A 21,078-nucleotide genomic window follows, 5' to 3' on the forward strand; every position below is an offset into this window, starting at 1 on the left:
AAACATGACGCTTTGTATTCAGGACAAAAAGTTACATTCTTTGCAGTTTTACTTAAGGTCTGCTTTTTAAAAAAAAATCTTACCAATCTACCAATAGGTGCCCTTCTTTGCGAGGCATTGGAAAACCTCACTGGTCTGTTTTTGAAATTCACTGCTCAACTGAGGGACCTTACAGCATGTGTGAGATGAGGTAGTCATTCAAAAATCATGCTACAGAGTGAGTCCATGCAATTTATGTGAGTTAAGCACATTTCTACTCAATTTAATTAGGCTTGCCATAACAAAGGGGTTGAATACTTATTGACTCAAGACATAATTCCACTTTCACATTATGGGACATTGTGTGTAGGCCAGTGACACAATCTTAATTGAATCCTTTTTAAATTCAGGTTGTAACAAAACGTGGAAAAAGTCAAGGGGTGTGACAACTTTCTGAAGGCACTGTAGGTCAGGGATATGAGTAATCAATGAGGCAGGTGGTTTAACTCAACAATACTTTAATGTATCCATTATTTTGTACATTCTTGTCAAAAATGTCAACCGCAAAGACAATGATCAAACAGCACTGTCACCAACAGAAACCAGTCAACGGTTGATTGTTTATTACAGTCCACTTAGATCTAAAATACAGGCATGGGCACAAAGGAAAGGGGGTGTTTTTCCGGTGGGGTCTGAAGTATTATGAGCTGTTGGTCTGTGGTAGAATTGCAGAGAAATCCAGCGACATAGGATCCTCTTCCTCCGCTGAGAGAACACGATCAATCTGTTGCTTTAATTTATCATCCAGCAGGGCAGTGCCTATCGTGAAATAATCCTGCAACACAATGCAAAGTGTTTGGAGATAAGATTAGCACAAAGACAATTCAGTAAAGTGGGCCTAATAAAATTCTGGAATATATATGGACAAAGAGGGAAGTGTACTACTGTACCTTCTTCTTTGTGTTAGGCGCTGCCACTGGAGGATTGAATGTCATGTCTTTAGCTCTGTAGTCCTCAAACAGCTCCACTGGGTGCCTGAGAGGGGTTAAAAGTGAAGCTAGCACTTTTTTCATACTGCACATGCACACATCTTTGGTTAATATCTCATGCACCGTTGAGAATTACTTTAGTCTTCAGGGTTCATACACATTTTGAAAGATGGAATTTCATGACTTTTAACCAAATTTCCATGACCAACAACTGGCGGCGTCTCTATGTACGTATAAAAAATTAAGCATAATATGGTATCGACACTGGGAGGCTGCTCTCTGATCGCACGTACCATGTCCTGTCGTTGTGCAAGGAACTTAACCCCCCCCAAGTACCTGTTAGGGAACTGTATAAAACACATGTGGTCAACCCTCATTCCGTAGAGCTACTGGGTGACCACCCTTGATGTATAAAATTACAACCAAATACGTTTTATGGCATTTGAAATAATTTGCTTGAAACAAGTGCATTCGGAAAGTATTCAGACCCCTTGACTTTTTCCACATTTTCTTTACGTTACAGCCTAATTCTAAAATGGATTAAGTAGTTTTTTTCCCCTCATCAACCTACAAACAATACCCCATAATGACAAAGCAAAAACTGTTTCATAACTTTTTGCAAATGTATTACATAAAAAACAAATATCCCATTTACATAAGTATTCAGACCCTTTCCTCAGTACTTTGTTGAAGCACCTGACAAGTCTTCTTGGGTATGACGCTACAAGCTTGGCACACCTGTATTTGGGGAGTTTCTCCCATTCTTCTCTGCAGATCCTCTCAAGCTCTGTCATGTTAGATGGGGAGCGTCGCTCCACAGCTATTTTCAGGTCTCTCCAGAGATGTTCGATTGGGTTCAAGTCTGGGCTCTGGCTGGACCACTCAAGGACATTCAGAGACTTGTCCAGAAGCCACTCCTGCGTTGTCTTGGTTGTGTGCTTAAGGTCGTTGTCCTGTCGTAAGGTGAACCTTCGCCCCAGTCTTGAGCGCTCTGGAGCAGGTTTTCATCAAGTATCTCTCTGTACTTTGCTCCGTTCATCTTTCCCTCGAGCCTGACTAGTCTCCCAGTCCCTGCCACTGAAAAACATCCCCACAGCATGATGCTGCCACCACTATGCTTCACCGTAGGGATGGTGCCAGGTTTCCTCTAGACGTGACGCTTGGCATTTAGGCCAAAGAGTTCAATCTTGGTTTCATCAGAACAGAGAATCTTGTTTCTCATGGTCTGAGAGTCTTTAGGTGCCTTTTGGCAAACTCCAAGAGGGCTGTCGTGCCTTTTACGGAGTGGCTTCCGTCTGGCCACTCTACCATAAAGGCCTGATTGGTGGAGTGCTGCAGAGATGGTTGTCCTTCTGGAAGGTTTTCCCATCTCCACAGAGGAACTCTGGAGCTCTGTCAGAGTGACCATCGGGTTCTTGGTCACCTCCCTGACCAAGGCCCTTCTCCCCTGATTGCTCAGTTTGGCCAGGCGGCCAGTTCTAGGAAGAGTCTTGGTGCTTCCAAACTTCTTCCATTTAAGAATGATGGCGGCCACTGTTCTTGGGGACCATCAATGCTGCAGACATTTTTTGGTACCCTTCCCCAGATCTGTGCCTCGACACAATCCTGTCCAATCAATTTAATTTACCACATGTGGACTCCAATCAGGTTGTAGAAACATCAAGGATGATCAATGGGAACAGGATGCACCTGAGCTCAATTTCGAGTCTCATAGCAAAGGGTTTGAATACCTATGTCAATAAAGTATGTTTTTTTATACATTTGCAAAACTTTCTAAAAACCTGTTTTCGCGTTGTCATTATGGGGTATTGTGTGTAGATGGATGAGGATTTGTATTTATTTAATCCATTTTAGAATAAGGTTGTAACGTAACAAAATGTGGAAAAAGTCAAGGGGTCTGAATACTTTCCGAATGCACTTTATCAAAGTTCAAATGGCTATAGTAGGCTACAAATATTTTTATTCAGCTGAAGCAAGCCCACAAATTTTCTTCAGGAAATGTACCTTTTTCTAGTGTAGTCATATTTAGCAATCTTAGAAGTGTTTACTTTGCAGGGTGACTAGCATCTATTAAGTTGCCATGTCCCATACATTGGATGGCCAAATGAACTGGAAGTATCTACAAAACAAGTTTTGAAGCCACATAATCCAAAAGAAAGGCTACATCTAATATTTTTTCCTAAAATTACTGTTTGCGATTCAAATCCCAACTAATACAATGGTGAAGTGAATCATTTGTTGTCAAAAATAATTGTTTTAATGAATCGTTCCAAAAAGTAAATCAACTTTGTATGGCCTTCGCGGCTAGGGTGACCACATTTTAAAATGCGGGACAGTGTAGCCTACATTAATACAGAAATTGGGCAGAAGCAACCCCCCCTCCAAAATCCCCCTCATGGTGCAGATACATTTTTAGGCGCCGGAGCGCCTTAAAAATGTAAATGCCATCATAATTTCTCGAAGTTTGTACTGACAGATGTAGTCTTTTGAATATTATTATAGAATAGGCCTGTGCATAAAATTCATCCTCCAATTGCAACGTCTGCGTATGCCCACACATTGTCTCAAGAAAACGTTATATTTTTTTATACCCTCAAACACCAAGTTAGGTATACCTAATTTCAAAATAGGCCATCACTGTCAACTGTGAATGATAATTTTTCACGTTTTACTGGTGAAACATCTAAACTGCATCTGCATGCCAATAATTTGACCTCAATCAATTTCATGGGAATATGCATTTAGATATTCTTGAATTACTGTTTTGTGAGCAAATTAGAGCAGATGGTGTTAATTATATAGCCTTCCTGCATTTTGTTTAAATCAAAGTACATTCTGCCCAGTGGCGCTCGCTGTTGCGTTTTGGCCGCATTCATTTTTCTTTTTTACTTTCAGCTAACCATCCTAAAATCTCATTAAATTAGGTGTTTTTGGGGGGTGTAACTAACGTTATACTATGCTACTATATTTGGTTCTGTTATGTAGAATACTAATTAATCATTGTGATATTCCAAGACATCTTTTCAATTTTCAACTTTACTAAATCAGCACCATTGTGTGAGAAGTGGCAGAACCACGCTCTTCGTCATTAGGACGCTTTTTGTAAGTTACAGTTAGGCCTAACTCCTCTCATAGTTTAGCTGGAATTTAGCCCGAAAGGATTTGATAAATGTTATTGGTTGACATGACATTGGCCCGTCTCTTGTCTTGCGCTGCATAGAATATCAGATCTCAACAACGATTGGAGAAGTGTTTAACGTCACCAGTACCACATCCTTACGCTATATATATTTTCATAAGCGCAACGTGACTGCAAGAGACAATGTCTTACTGCAAAGGGGACAAATCAATGTTTTTTTCTAAATTAGTGGTGCTTGAATTTGTTAATCAAACGCGGGTGAGATGAGGGCAGTGGGAAGGTAGACCATTAAATGTCGGGTAATCCAAGAAAGAAGGCCAGCACATTTCAATAAACTTTTGTAAATATATTCTGTTAATAGTTCAATAAAGAATATATATATAGTGGGGGGAAAAAAAGTATTTAGTCAGCCACCAATTGTGCAAGTTCTCCCACTTAAAAAGATGAGAGAGACCTGTAATTTTCATCATAGGTACACGTCAACTATGACAGACAAAATGAGAAAAGAAATCCAGAAAATCACATTGTAGGATTTTTAATGAATTTATTTGCAAATTCTGGTGGAAAATAAGTATTTGGTCAATAACAAAAGTTTCTCAATACTTTGTTATATACCCTTTGTTGGCAATGACACAGGTCAAACGTTTTCTGTAAGTCTTCACAAGGTTTTCACACACTGTTGCTGGTATTTTGGCCCATTCCTCCATGCAGATCTCCTCTAGAGCAGTGATGTTTTGGGGCTGTCGCTGGGCAACACAGACTTTCAACTCCCTCCAAAGATTTTCTATGGGGTTGAGATCTGGAGACTGGCTAGGCCCGGGCGGTGTGTTTGGGATCATTGTCATGCTGAAAGACCCAGCCACGTTTCATCTTCAATGCCCTTGCTGATGGAAGGAGGTTTTCACTCAAAATCTCACGATACATGGCCCCATTCATTCTTTCCTTTACACGGATCAGTCGTCCTGGTCCCTTTGCAGAAAAACAGCCCCAAAGCATGATGTTTCCACCCCCATGCTTCACAGTAGGTATGGTGTTCTTTGGATGCAACTCAGCATTCTTTGTCCTCCAAACACGACGAGTTGAGTTTTTACCAAAAAGTTATATTTTGGTTTCATCTGACCATATGACATTCTCCCAATCCTCTTCTGGATCATCCAAATGCACTCTAGCAAACTTCAGACGGGCCTGGACATGTACTGGCTTAAGCAGGGGGACACGTCTAGCACTGCAGGATTTGAGTCCCTGGCGGCGTAGTGTGTTACTGATGGTAGGCTTTGTTACTTTGGTCCCAGCTCTCTGCAGGTCATTCACTAGGTCCCCCTGTGTGGTTCTGGGATTTTTGCTCACCGTTCTTGTGATCATTTTGACCCCACGGGGTGAGATCTTGCGTGGAGCCCCAGATCGAGGGAGATTATCAGTGGTCTTGTATGTCTTCCATTTCCTAATAATTGCTCCCACAGTTGATTTCTTCAAACCAAGCTGCTTACCTATTGCAGATTCAGTCTTTCCAGCCTGGTGCAGGTCTACAATTTTGTTTCTGGTGTCCTTTGACAGCTCTTTGGTCTTGGCCATAGTGGAGTTTGGAGTGTGACTGTTTGAGGTTGTGGACAGGTGTCTTTTATACTGATAACAAGTTCAAACAGGTGCCATTAATACAGGTAACGAGTGGAGGACAGAGGAGCCTCTTAAAGAAGTTACAGGTCTGTGAGAGCCAGAAATCTTGCTTGTTTGTAGGTGACCAAATACTTATTTTCCACCATAATTTGCAAATAAATTCATAAAAAATCCTACAATGTGATTTTCTGGAAAAACATTTCTCATTTTGTCTGTCATAGTTGACGTGTACCTATGATGAAAATTACAGGCCTCTCTCATCTTTTTAAGTGGGAGAACTTGCACAATTGGTGGCTGACTAAATACATTTTTTCCCCACTGTAGGAGCAGTCAGCATTGTAAATCAGGACGCTAAACTGCAACGCGTTTCCACTACTCAAGTCTTCCTCAGGCAGCATTGTGGACAGAAGCAGATGTCTATAGAAATAAAGGTGGGGCCAAGTAAATGTCACATGACAGGTAAATAACTACACAAAAGTATGTGGACACCCCTTCAAATTAGTGGATTCGGCTATTTCAGCCACACCCGTTGCTAACAGGTGTATAAAATCGAGCACACAGCCATGTAATCTCCATAGACAAACATTGGCAGTAGAATGGCCTTACTGAAGAGCTCAGTGACTTTCAAAGTGGCACCGTCATAGGATGCCACCTTTCCAACAAGTCTGTTCGTCAAATTTCTGCCCTGCTTCCCCGGTCAACTGTAAGTGCTGTTATTGTGAAGTGGAAACATCTAGGAGCAACAACGGCTCAGCCGTGAAGTGGTAGGCCACACAAGCTCACAGAACGGGACCGCCAAGTGCAGAAGCGTGTAGTGCGTAACAATCGTCTGGCCTGGGTTGCAACATTCACTACGAGTTCCAAACTGCCTCTGGAAGCAATGTCAGCACAATAACTGTTCGTCGAGAACACCATTTTAAAATTCCATGACTTTTCCAGGATTTTCATGACCATACGAACCATGGGTCTTGTATGAGTATTTGTTAGAGAACTGGAGGAGCAGCAAATGGCTTTTGATAGAGGATGAATTAAATGTGAGATTTGAAGTTACGGGATCCTCTTGTTCTTACCTTCTAGCGAGTTGAACGATTAGCGCTCCAGATCCTTCACTAGGAGCCCCTGCACAGAGGTGAGTGGCAAACCTCCTGACCACTGGGTGGTAATGTCTCTGCAACACAACAACAGCAACGCCATCAGCTATACCTGTATGTGTATTATTTATTTTTTGTGTGTGTGTGCTTTCTGCGTATTTACCCTAAGTGTGTGTAGCTCCCACAGGGCAGTGTTCTGAGGGTTGCAGTACTCTGGCTCATCCAGCTCAGGAAGGAACACCCCACTACCCTGAGCCTCATTGTCTAGGAGGATGTCACACTTGGGGAAGGTCTGCGGAGAGAGATGGGGAGCACAGCTTTCTTAAATCACACACATATGCTCTCACACACTCATGACTCAATCTTACACACTTCATGCACTCTCTCTCTCACAATCTCTCTCCATAATACACGCAGATGCACACACGATAAACACTTACATGTATCAACGTCCTGTTGGATGCCAGGATGCCCACCGTAGCGTTGGGCAGTGTGTGCAGACTGAGCGTGCTCAGTCTCTTGACAAAGGCCAGGGCGCGCTGCAGGGTCACCTGTTTCCTGCGCTTGGTCAGCATCACGTCGAGACAACGCAGCACGATGCTGATGTCATCATTAGATGCACCTGGGAAAAGCATCCACATTTTTTAAATGCCCAGTGCAGTCACAAATGAGATTTTCTGGTGCTTTATATACATTTCCACACTATGAGGTTGGAATAATACTGTGAAATTGTGAAAATGATACTGCCCTTTTAGTGTAAGAGGTGTTTGAAAATACCTCCTGGAATTTCAGCCTGTTTTGGGGGGGATGGAGTTTTGGCCTTCCATGGTGATATCACCATGCGGTAAATTAATTAACAGACCAATAAGAAAGAGAGTTCCAAAGCTCTCTACCAATAACTGCACATTTTCCCCACTCTGACCACTCCCAGACAGTCCTAAGAAAATTATTGCTTGAGAAATTGCTAAGAAGCTATTTGTTTATTTTTGACCATTTTAATTCACAGTAAGGTACTTAATAGTTACCCTGAAATTATTTGATATTGAGATACAAACGGCTGCATTGACCTTTAAGACTTATGAACAGTCACTCCAGGTACAGGTGGACCTTCAGAGCACAATGGATCTTGTGTCAAAGAGCCAGACATGGGTTTGAATAAGCTATAGGGTAGTTTGACTTACCAGCATTGAGTTTGAGCAGTGTCTTGTACAGATGGGTGTAGAACTTCAGTGGGTCAATATTGAGGACATCACCTGTTCGCAGAGGGAAATTTATTAAAGGAATAGTATACTACATAAAAACAAATGTTTTCATCGTTTGCGATCCGTGACTGAGAAAAATGTGTTGTTTATGTTCTAAGTGGTCCGTCTACTAAATCAGCATTTTTTGTGTCTAACATCACGCACCATATTGCCGCAGCATTGCATTAGTGGAAACCAAGACTGTTCTCAGGGCAGACCTGGATGTACCTAGATATGATTGAGTCACGTCTGGGACAATTGTAGCATTTTAGCTAACCCTAAACCTTTCCCTAACCTTATGCTAATTCTCCTAACCTACCACGTTAATTATCCTATTGACCCTCCCGGAGATTGGCGCTAACATTGATACAAATGTTTTAACAATTTGAAAAAATACCTTGACCCCCGATTCGCCATGTGACCCTAATACGATGTAAGCATATTGTGTCTAGAACACAATCAGCCATTTATATCAACATGATGAAGTATATATTCCACTGACGTACTCAAACTAACAGTGGACCAAATTGTTCCACTGCGTTTTTCCTTAAACTACTATCACGCAAAGCGATTCTTCCTCCTCTCCCCCCTTGGCCCTCTGTCTGTGTGGTGTGAGGAGGGGGCCATTGCAAAGAGCAACCTCGCAGTTTGAGATGTGGCGATCTAGCTGCAGCTTGAACATGGTGAGATTTTAGACTCCTAAATTGATAGTGCAGTTATTTCCGGGGATTTTGCAGCTTACTAGCTAGATCACATGCTGACATTGACTTTGGTATTACAACCAGCATGCCCTGAGAGCGCATTTAATTGGGTTTTGTAGTCGACTTGAGCTCCAACAGATTTCCACAACAACATTTTGTTGGACTCCAGCGATACTTTTCTGTGTGCGCATGCGCGAGCTACATTAAGAAGTATCGCTTGAGTACAACAAAATGGAATATAACATTGCGGATAAAGTTCGAATGACAATGTTTCATGTGTACAACATCTAAAGACCTAAATCACTATACTAGGAGTGTTGCTGTTTGTAAAAGGACGTATATGGGTGTTTTTGGAGTCTTTGTTAATGTTTTATCTGTGCCCATGCAACTGCAAACGAGCATGAGGAAGTATATCGCTGAAGGGGTAAGTTTCTCAAAACCAAGTGAAATCGCAAAAGAAGTGTCTGGACATTTACATTCAAAATACTGATTTGGTTAAAAAAGTGAACCTATCCTTTAAGCACAAACAGTATGTTATATACACAGTATTCAGTGAGGTTTTTAATCATGTTTATTATTGAAGTCATCATAAACCATCACTGACCTTGACCAGAGAGAATGTTGAAAGCTGTCTGAATGCAGTGAAGGCTTTCCCGATAGGTCAGATCCTACGGAGAGAAAAGTCATTAGGCAATCATACAAGATGATGTGAATAGCATTTTGATAGGATTGGTAGAATATGTATACTCACTCCTGATTGGATAAGATGTTGGAGAACGTTCAACAAGTCATCAAAGAACTCCAGGTTGATCAGATGGGCAAACCTTAGGAGAAAAATATTTGTCTTAAAAGAAAGCCTCCATATTTCAATTTGTCAGAAAGTGACTCATGTCTCTGGAAACAGGTAGTCTCTCTTACTTTGCTAGACCTTCTAAAACGGAGGGAAGCAGGATCGACTTTTGAGCTTTCTTCAGTACTCTGAAGTATATCAAGAACACTATGTTCAAAGTCTCTGTGTGCTAGGAGAGAGAGAACAATTGGAATGATGTTAGACCTTTTGTCGTGAGAAGTGTAAAAGTGTTTTCACAAAAACAAATTGAGTCGTTTCAGGTCTGTTGTAACTTTGGAGAATAAACACTCACCAGTTTGAGCTTCTTGTCTTTGCTCTCTGATGCCTCAGCCTCTAGCAGCTCTTTCTCTAGTTTCTCTTCAGCCTTCTTCCACTGTAAGGATGACAGGACACATACATTACACTCTTTTCACAGACACATAAAAAATGTACAGATTGTACACAGGCAGACACACAATAGGCAAGGCAAACCGGTTTATGTGATTTCTGCTAAAACATCAAAATAAATCACAGCATGTTTTTGGACTCATTCAGCAGTTCAATACCATTGGAAATGATTGTTGAAAGTTCAATTTATGTTCCTAAAACATAAGTTAAATGATGCTGTCGCTGCTTCCAGTTGACAAAACATTTTGATAAATAGCTCAATGTCAAAACATATTTTTAACATGTCAGAATCCATAACTGATTCGCAGAAACAGTTCATGATATATAGAAAATCTAAACATAAAATGTACTCTCTACACATACATGTGCAACAATAGTATTCATATTATCGCCTTAGAAGCTGCACACGCACCAAAAACGGAATCTGAGAATGATTTTTACATCACTGGTTAAACGAGAATTTGTTGAAGACTCATCTAAATTCAAAACTAGTGGATAGAGATTTTGGGAGGCTGCCGAAACAGTAAAGGAAACAAATCAGTTGCGTTGTTATTTAACTTCAACGAAGTACATTTGGGGCCATAGGATATCTACATTGACAAGGGTTGGCTGTAGTTTAAGCGATAGTTTAGGGCCCTATCAAATCTGTTATCTTTTTGCCTGATTCCATTGTTTCCCAAATTCCGTTTTCTCCGTTTCGTATTTCCAGGTTTTAGCTCTCAAAAATCACACTTTTTGTAATACATTTACATCCAGGCCATTCCTTCCCCTACCCTGGACGACGCTGGGCCAATTGCACGCCGCCCCATGGGTCTCCCGGTCGCGGCCAGCTACGACAGATAGCACTGCGATGCAGTGCCTTAGACCACTGCGCCACTCGGGAGACTAATAGAAAAACTAAATTGGATGTTATAAATTGGATGTTATAAGTCGACAACAATGCTTAACCCACATCAAGAGACCACTTTTGTGGTCTGGGTAAAATCGAAGCATTTTTTATATTTTGGGTGTAGTTACCCTTTAATGCAATGGGCACCAGCCAGAGACCATTGTTTAGTTAGTGTAGTTTCTGTAGCGCTCATATGATTGCAGGGTGTGCAGAACAAATGGCCACTGGAGTGATGCAAATAATCATGATATCATTCTGCCAGGTAGCATAGGCTAGTTTGTAGTTAACATTTAATTGATACGTTTTTTGGGAAAGCCTTTCCATCTACCAGCAGACGGTTATCATTATCGCTAACAGCTACACAAAATGTAGACTAGACATACAGTGCCTTCGGAAAGTATTCAGACCCCCTCGACTTTTTCCACATTTTGTTATGTTACAGCCTTATTCTAAAATGGACAAAAAATAATAATAATCCTAAATCTACATACAATACCCCATAATGACAAACAAACCCGTTTTTGCTATGAGACTCGAAATTGAGCTCAGGTGCATCCTGTTTCCATTGATCATCCTTGAGATGTTTCTACAACTTGGGAGTTCACCTGTGGTAAAATCAATTGATTGGACATGATTTGGAAAGGCACACACCAGTATATATATATATAAGGTCCCACAGTTGACAGTGCATGTCAGAGCAAAAACCAAGCAATGAGGTCGAAGGAATTGTCCGTAGAGCTCCGAGACAGGATTGTGTCAAGGCACAGATCTGGGGAAGGGTCTGATGAAACCAAGATTGAACTCTTTGGCCTGAATGCCAAGCGTCACGTCTGGAAGAAACCTGGCAACATCCCTACGGTGAAGCACGGTGGTGGCAGCATCATGCTGTGGGGATGTTTTTCAGCGGCAGGGACTGGGAGACTAGTCAGGATTGAGGGAAAGATGAACGGAGCAAAGTACAGAGAGATCCTTGATGAAAACCTGCTCCAGAGCGCTCAGGACCTCAGACTGGGGCGAAGGTTCACCTTCCAACAGGACAATGACCCTAAGCACACAGCCAAGACAACGCAGGAGTGGCTTCGGGACAAGTCTCTGAATGTCCTTGAGTGGCCCAGCCAGAGCCTGGACTTGAACCCGATCGAACATCTCTGGAGAGATCTGAAAATAGCTGTGCATCGACGCTCCCCATCCAACCTGACAGAGCTTGAGAGGATCTGCAGAGAAGAATGGGAGAAATACCCAAATACAAGTTTGCCAAGCTTGTAGCGTCATACCCAAGAAGACGTGAGGCTGTAATCGCTGCCAAAAGGTGCTTCAACAAAGTACTGAGTAAAGGGTCTGTATACTTACGTAAATATCAAATCATTTTATTTGTAAAAATGTGCTAAAATGTCTAAAAACCTGTTTTTGCTTTGTCATTGTGGGGTATTGTGTGTAGATTGATGAGGGAAAAAAATGTTTTAATCCATTTTAGAGTAAGGCTGTAAAGTAAAAAAATAAATGTGGAAAAGTCAAGGGGTCTGAATACTTTCCAAATGCACTGTACGGGCACAGCGCACAAAACACACAGATGGGCATTCCTGTCCCGTTTCAGAAAGCTGCAGAAAAAAAAACGAATTACTGATGCATTTTATGATCCACTTGGGCAAATTAATAAATGTTCTAATAAGTTCAATACGTTTACTTGATTTCATACTAAGTTGAATTTCGTTTTAATGTCTGGATTGTGTGATTCTGTCTGCATTTTCCACAACGCAGATTTTATAGGGCACTGATAGTTTGACTCTCAAAATCAATGTATTGGTGTGTTGCCAGTAATTTTTGTACAAATTGTTCATGTCATTTGAATTCGTAAATGACAGAGTTCTAAGTCCTGCGAACCCCAGCGCATATGACAAAATCAAAATGGTACAAAAAAAGCTTGGGTATATACCGTATACAGAGGTATTTGGAAAAAGCCACGGGAGGATTTTTAAATACCGTTGAAACTTTTTTTTTTTTTTTTTTAGGGGGTAGATGAGCTTTAATATTGCAGATAGATTGTAACTTCCATCAATGTAATTGTCTGCATCACTTCCAATCCCCCATGTTTTTTCTTCTTCTAGCAAATATACATACATACATACATACATACATACATATATATACACACACACACACACACATATATATAGATATCCTTTTTTAAAATATATTTCCCTTTATTACTTTCCAACCCCACCACCCCTTACCTAATTGGAGTAAACTGGTGAACAACAATGCTTAGGCCTCTACTTCCAGCTTATACATACATTTTATGGACACAGTTAATTTTACAATAATTGTAAGAATTACTTACAATAAAAGCTCCCAACCTATAGCCTATATACTTATTATGGACACAGTATGCTTACATTATTAGTTATCTTGTTGTTATTAGTTGTTGTTAGTTGTTATTAGTCCCATCCTTCAGCTCCATTCAACACCTTCCATCTATCTCTTAACACCGTCCATATTGGATTTCTATTTGCCATATATTTTTCAACTGTACTGTGATGTTTCACAAAAGTTCTGAACCCTTCTATTCTCATTGTTTCTACAGATTGTGAATTGAAAAGAAACATTTTTGCTAAAAGTATTATTATTATTGATTGAATGACTATGACTTTTCAGATCACCCAGTAATGCTATCTGCAGGGTTAGCTCCAGGTAAATATTGCAATCCTTTAGCCATTCCTGGACCTGTGTCCAAAAACAAGCTACAAATGGACAGTACCAAAACAAATGATCTAATGATTCTGTCTCTTTGCAGCAAAATCTGCAGAGCTGAGAAGATTGTATATCCCATATAAATAACATTCTATTGGTAGCAAGAATTTTATATAATAATTTACATTTTAGTAATTTAGCAGACACTCTTATCCAGAGCGACTTACAATTTAAATTGAAAAATTCTAAGTTTTGAATCCGGCGTCGTTTTGCGTATCAGTTCATAAACACTATGCCATGGGATTGGTACGTCAAAAATCTTTTCCCAACTATTTTGGGACGGCTGTCAATCCTTTGGTCCTTAAATGAAACTGGTATACCTTTTTTTATTTATCACAGTTTTCTTTAACCAATTATGTTCTTTAATGCAAGGCCGACAGACAAGTTCCTTACTTTTTCCCCCTTCCACTTTCCTCTTCCATTTTTGCGGTAATGCTGCAATTATTTGGTTGTAATTTTGGGTAGAGCAGACATTTTCATATGTTTTTGTTAGCTACATGTGCGACATAACTCCACCTGTCCTACCGATGATAGAAGAAGGTTTTTTAATCAATTAGTATATTTGAGTTTAACTACAATATTTGTTGCATTATTTGTTCTGTCGTTTCTGGAGGATTAAATTGAAATTGCAACCAACTTTCTATGGCTTGTTTTAGAAATAGTGATATTTGGGAGATGATTTCCTTTTCAAATAACTGAAAGTGAGAGGTTGTAATCTGAATAAAGGGAAAAAGGCCATTCTTGAACATTGGGTGAGACAATCTTACTAATTTGCTAGAGAACCAGTTCAGATTTCAGTATAACTTTTGTATGACTGAAGCTTTTAGTGATAGGTCTAATGCTTTAATATTTAATCATTTCTGTTCTCCGAAATCATATTCATTATATAAATAGGCCCGTTTAATTTTGTCTGGCTTGCCGTTCCAAATAAAATTGAATATTTTTTAAAAACTATTTCTTAATAAATGTGAATATTTGTAGGTACTTTAAGTAAATACCTCCAGTCAACTTGTGCAATACGTTAGGAAATAAAGAACATTGTGTTCTTCATTTCACCTGCCACATTATTATGAAGCTTGCGGTAGTCTCCAGTCACGTGGTATTTGTTTACAAGCACACAACGATGAGAGGCTAGTCTTTAGTCACTCACTATTGTGCAGCATGCACCAGGTGGTCTAATTACAGTATGGAATTCAAAACGAAATGTTTGCCAGCTAGATATCTTATAACTATTAAGTTAACTGTCTAAAATGTGCTAAATTCTCTACAGTTGTGTTGTTTGGTTTGCTAATTTAGTAGCCAGTTAGCTATCTAGCTAGCTCGGGCTCCCGAGTGGCGCAGCGGTCTAAGGCACTGCATCTCAGTGCTCAACGCTTGAGGTGTCGATTCCAGGCTGTATCACAACCGGCCGTGATTGGGAGTCCCATAGGGTGGCGCACAATTGGCACAGCGTCGTCCGGGTTTGGCCGGTGTAGGCCGTCATTGTAAATAAGAATTTGTTCTTAACTGACTTGCCTAGTTAAATAAAGGTAAAATAAAATAAAAATCTAGCTAGCCAAGTGGTTAGCTTCTTCCAAAACCAAGGATTCACTTGGTAACAGCAGAGAATCCCCTCCTGGATCAAGAGCCTTGCTGGCGCTAATATTTGTTTTGTGCATGCAGCGAACTGTGAGTAGCAATGCTCTCGTTAGCATTCTCTTTGTGAATTTACATGTACTTGTTAGCATTGCTAACCTTCGTATTACAGAGTATCAGTGGGGTTTGAAAACAGCGGCCCTTGTGGTCAGTGCCGGTATTACCAAATATCCCGGTATGGCACAAGGGCTGTATGAAGGTATGACTATCTGGATACTGCCCAAGCCTAGTACAAAACCAAAGATATTGATCGGTTTTAGGTCATCGATTTTGTGTAATCGAGATGACTACAAACTTTTACAGTATCATCACCAATCTGAGCTAAACACACTTTAACCAGGTGCTGTAGACTAGAGTGTCCATAGGGCTTTGCAACAGGCTGAATGTTTGACGTCCCTACACACAGGTGCTTGGGCTACTGACCTTCCTTTGCATCCTGGACAGATTCTTCTTTTTGTCTTTATAGTTCATGAACTTCTTTTTGGGAGCTGTGTCATCTGTATCTTTCTTCACCTCCACCTCCTTTATCCTCAGGCAGAGGAGAACCTTGAGTAGCTGTGGGGTGAAGAAGTGGGAACATTTTAAATTTTTTAGATTTTTAGTCATTTAGCAGACGCTCTTATCCAGAGCAACTTACAGTTAAGTGAGTGCATACATTTTTCATACTGGCCCCCTGTGGGAAACGAACCCACAACCCTGGCGTTGCAAGCGCCATGCTCTACCAACTGAGCTACAGGGGGCCTTTGATGCATTTCTTTAAGAGCCATGTCATCAAAACGACTTGAATAGTAGGTGAATAGTACCTCTGGTCTGACATCATAGTTTCTGCTTTTGACCAGTCCGGAGATAACTTTGACTGTCCCTAGTGAGGCCTGGCCCTGTTTGTCCTGTTTCAGTAGCTTCTTGACTGCTTCACAGCACATGTCAGACACCTGGACAAACAAGATAACATCAACTCAGTTAACACAGTCAGACAAGAGACAAACCCACCCCTCGTACATCTAAGATAAAACCACTGCTTTTGATTGATAGTCAAAGTAATCTTAATTAAGAGAAACTAGTCTCTACAGAGCCCATTCCCATTGTAGTCTATAGCTACAAAGTCTAAAGCTAATATTGTAGTGAATATCACGTTACAAGATTTAGAACTATGGGCCTGAAATGGGCCTCCCAGACTCACCCGCTTGATAGTGTCGTTCATCAGGGGCACCACCATGACGATGATGTTGTTGTGGAAGTTGAAGTGTGGCAGGGCCACCAGCAGCTCACAGATACAGCGGATGGCCACCTCAGCCAGGCCCTTATAAGACTGCAGAGACACCGCCTCGCTCCTCTTTCTCTTCTTCTGCTTCCAGTCTACAGGGCAGCAAATGGTTACAACCAACAGCAGCCAGTAATTAATATCAACTAGTCAAAATAAGAACAATGAACCAGTCACAACAAGTCATCAATATCAACCAGTCATAACAAATAGACGGGTTGGCTGACATCAGGAATATGATGCGCGGGCATTGATGTGGCCGGAAGGTGTGCGTTTTTATGATTCTGAAAAGTCAGATAGCTAGCAACAATGACAAGAAGCTGCCATGTGGGGAATCGTAGGTGGCTTGTTTCCATCTTGTTATTGATACCATGTCTTGTTTTGAGGTGTTTTGACTGATGTCATGTCTATGCTAATATGGCTTGCTAGCTAAACATTTGGAGACTAAATATATAGCTTACATTTCAACAGTCTAAGCCAACCCTGTCTGTTTTGCCCCATTGTTGCGCACGCATTTCTTTTGTTGCTAAACAACCAACCCGTCTATATGAACTAGTCACAAGCCATCAACATCAGCCAGTCACAGCAGACATCAACCAGTCACAGCAGACATCAGCCAGTCACAGCAGACATCAGCCAGTCACAGCAGACATCAGCCAGTCACAGCAGACATCAGCCAGTCACAGCAGACATCAGCCAGTCACAGCAGACATCAGCCAGTCACAGCAGACATCAGCCAATCACAGCAGACATCAGCCAATCACAGCAGACACCAGCCAGTCACAGCAGACACCAGCCAGTCACAGCAGACACCAGCCAGTCACAGCAGACACCAGCCAGTCACAGCAGACACCAGCCAGTCATAACAAGTCATCAATATCAACAAATAAATATATTAGTGGGTTACCTTTGACAGTCTGCTCCAGGTTCTCCAGGTAGAACTTGTACTGGCTCACCAAGCCCTCCTCAAACTCCCTCAGCTGCTGGGTCTCTTTCTTCACCTTTGAGGCTTTCTCTGTCTCTGTCAGGGGTCTAATTCTGTACGACGGAACGATATCCTTGAAGACCTCCATCAGAGAGACCATGACCAGCTTTCTGACCGTCACAGCCACATAGGGGTCTGTCTCCATCAGCATGGCTCGCAGCTCTTTCAGCTTCTTGATCTGAACACAGACAGAAAGTTCATACATTGGTTTTATACAGAAAACATAAATACCAAGGACAGTCAAACAAAACATTTCCCAAGTCTCTTTCTCTCTGCTATGTGATTATTGGTATGTGACATAAAATAATACTATTTTGCCAAGGGGACTAGGAAGCAACAGTAGCCCGAGGAGTCTAACGCACAGTTCAGACGCCTAACTTATGATGTCGAACTGAATAGAAATAAAAAGCGGGCTGGCTTTTCTTGACGTATCGATTGGTTTCATACAACTGCTCTCAACACTGCAGACTTCCTTGTTAGTTTCGGGTCGAATTCAGGCATAACAGCGACCTCTTCTGTGTTAAAGAAAGCACAAAGTTTATTGCACTAAAAAGGCAAAGAAAGACGATTCACACACCTGTGCGGCGCAGAAGTTAATGTTTGAAACCGTGAATATGATCAGTTTCATGTGTATCGGTAAATGTAAAGTGTCTTCAGATTTCATAACTCCCTTTTACTAAGGAATCCCGAAGTCTCCTCATCCCTAAAATAAACCATGAGATAGATATGTTAGCATAGCGATATTATGTGCAACGCAAACGTTCTATTTTCTCCTGAGATTGCAAAACAATTTGCATGTTGATATATTGCCCATCGGTTATGAACGTGTTGAGAAGTTGTTTTTTTACTGTCAGTTGCTGGTTTAAAAAACCAGCATAAACTACACTAACCATGAGCCTATTAGCATTTCTGCCGCCACAGAAACAGACCCTGGGTCTGTTCTAACGCGTCCACCTGCGGATCCGAGGCCATGATTGTGCTTCTGTTGTGTGTGTGGTAGCGAAGCAACCTTTTTTTGCATGCAATTTACACTATATTAATATATGCATCACCATTTCTCCCGACAGTGGAAGAACTGCTCTGGCGTGCTGCATGAAACAGAGGCGTGCTTCACATGCACTGTGCCTCAAGAGCAGCAGAGGCTCCCAAACTATCGTCAGAAGTCCGACAAGGCGCACTGCGTGGTTTCAGATGGCACTCTATCCCCGCTCTTCCATAGAGAAAGTGATGTATTTTTTGGTTCGGTGCTGAGATGCAGCGTTGTTTGAACCAGGGCTTACGTTGGTGGTGGGGTCTGAGAGGATGTCTGATCCTAGACTAGCGATGCGTAGTTTCCTGTCGGTCAGCTTCTGTGTGCGGAGCTTCAGCTGCTCTTGAGGGGTCAGGGCCGGCCCGGTCACAGCCTCATCCTCTGTGGAAAAATACCAGCAACATCAGAGAGAAGCACCTAATCTACTGACTAGGACTGGGCTACCAATAGTTGGTGTAACAATACATCCTTCACAGAGAGGATGGCTGACTCAATTCAAAAAGGTGTTCATGATGCTGGTACCGTTTTCAAATTGCTCCAAGCCAGTTGGGACATCTCCTTCCTCCTCCTCAGCCTTTTTTGGTACAACTAAAAAAGACAAAACAATACAACTCAATTGTATCAATAGAGCTGTAAATTCTAAAACGTTTTAACAATATGACTTAGGTGAATATGTAAACTTAGAGGTGAAGATGTTCAGGGGTAACACACATATGAATAATCCTACCAGGTTTCTCCATGCTTTGAGGGATGAGGCCTCTAATCTTGTCTTTGATTGGCAGGAGGTGAATGACCTCCTTTTCCTCTGTTAGCTGCATCTTTCTGGGCATCTTCTCATAACTCTCTGGCCCCTGCTGCTCCCCCTTGCGCTTTTTGGCATGCACTGGACCACTGCAGGTATTCAAGTAGAAACAAGTAAGGTTGAGGAGATAAGTTACAGACATACACTACCGGTCAAAAGTTTTAGAACACCTACTCATTGAAGGGTTTTTCTTTATTTTTACTATTTTCTACATTGTAGAGTAATAGTGAAGACATCAAAACTATGAAATAACACATATGGAATCATGTAGTAACCAAAAAAAGTGTTAAACAAATAAAAATATATTTTATATTTGAGATTCTTCAAAATAGCCACCCTTTGCCTTGATGACAGCTTTGCACACTCTTGGCATTCTCTCAACCAGCTTCACCTGGAATGCTTTTCCAACAGTCTTGAAGGAGTTCTCACATTTGTATGGATTTCCCGAGCTCTTGTAATTACCTTGATGACAGGTCTCTGGTGAGGAAAGAGGCTTTCTGAGCCATTGCCTTGATCTGCTCCAGGTCATCTTCATCCATCATGTCCATTGGCAGGGACTCCACAAACTCCTCCTCCTCTTCATCCTCTGTAACAGACCCCAGACAGGGACATGTAATCAATGCCACCAAACAGGTCTAACAAAAACAATCGATGATGATAATGATAACTTTATATAGGTTACGTAATTATTTTGATGCCATAGTGTGGAAGAGTGCATGGATTGTAAACCAAACCATGTTACTGACTACAGTACAGACATCATTCAGCTTGAGTGCTAGATGTCAGGGCCTAGATGTTAGGCTATACTACTGTATGGATGGGTAGTCATGCTGCACACACCTGGCCTCTTCTTGTAGCGCTCCAGAGGGAGGGGGGTCTTCAAGGCAGCATCTTTGATAGCTGCCCGGAGCTTCTTCTGCTCCTTGCGGTGTTTCTTGTCAGTGCTCTCCTTCTTGAACTGACGATTCTTTAGCTTGTTGTCAAGCTTCACATTGCTTGTCTTCAGTAGCCTGCGAAAGCTCGGCTTCCTCTTCTTACTCCTTGGCTGTTGGTGAGAAAAGGTTGTCACTGCTTTGTATTCATAAGGACAACCTGGGTGATGATTTGGGGTTGAATAGTCACTAGCTAGTACAGCTAGATTTGACTGACTAGGTTATGAAATGAATGCATGTCAAGCAATGTGAAGTCTTATATAAGCCAACAACACATAGCTAGGGTTCCTCTCTGCAAATCACACTGTCAGAACTGCAAGCAGTGCAGACATAACTAGTTAGCTAATAGTTAGTGTATTTCTAGTTGAAGCAATGATGACAGGCTGTTTACAATAGAGCAATTTCGCGAAAATGTGTCGATAATAGTGTCCACTATAATAATGGTGAGTAACAGTAGTTGACAAAATGTTCAGCGTAAATTCCAGCCATTGCCTGCTGACAAAATGAAAAAGTACATAGCTAGACATCAGCTAGCTAGCTATGTAGCTAAAGCAATTCAGCTACCGTTAGCAGCGTTACTATCTATCTAGCTACTTAGCTAGCTATAACACGATGTACTTACCGGAGCCATCGTAAAATACTTATTTTAAAGATGGAGCACTTGTTTAAATCGATACATTATAATAATAGTTAGCTATAAACTGTAAAATGTTTCCACACGTGTTTCTTTCCTATTCCGGAAGTATTTTTTTCTCTACTAGGTAAAGATCATGGAAGTAAAACTTAAGTGTGATCTCTTCATAGA

General features: G+C 41.2%; 1 protein-coding gene across 1 annotated transcript; it reads right to left on the reverse strand.

Annotated features, from left to right (window-relative positions):
- Positions 1-491: 491 nt before the first annotated feature.
- Positions 492-21,036, reverse strand: LOC311100839 (nucleolar complex protein 3 homolog). The gene is made up of 20 exons (XM_084141814.1): positions 20,896-21,036; positions 20,182-20,386; positions 19,804-19,927; positions 19,267-19,430; positions 19,062-19,127; positions 18,790-18,920; positions 17,432-17,687; positions 16,444-16,619; positions 16,067-16,195; positions 15,687-15,818; positions 9,897-9,977; positions 9,673-9,773; positions 9,506-9,578; positions 9,359-9,422; positions 7,994-8,065; positions 7,253-7,434; positions 6,976-7,104; positions 6,792-6,889; positions 930-1,014; positions 492-814 (listed from the first exon to the last, which is right to left on the reverse strand). The coding sequence occupies exons 1-20, from the start codon at positions 20,902-20,904 to the stop codon at positions 680-682; spliced, it is 2,412 nt and encodes an 803-aa protein (XP_083997940.1). The 5' UTR covers positions 20,905-21,036; the 3' UTR covers positions 492-679.
- Between the last annotated feature and the right edge of the window lie 42 nt (positions 21,037-21,078).

The sequence above is a fragment of the Coregonus lavaretus genome (assembly GCF_964263955.1).
Source record: "Coregonus lavaretus genome assembly, chromosome: 25".
In the NCBI taxonomy this organism is placed as follows: Eukaryota; Metazoa; Chordata; class Actinopteri; order Salmoniformes; family Salmonidae; genus Coregonus; species Coregonus lavaretus.

Bases quoted from the DNA above. Each gene is read 5' to 3' on its own strand.
- LOC311100839 (XM_084141814.1), bottom strand. The intron at 19,431-19,803 runs GTAATTACAAGA...GAATACCTGCAG, and splicing joins ACCAGAGACCTGTCATCAAG to TGGTCCAGTGCATGCCAAAA. The intron at 19,128-19,266 runs GTAGGATTATTC...TGTCTTTTTTAG, and splicing joins TCAAAGCATGGAGAAACCTG to TTGTACCAAAAAAGGCTGAG.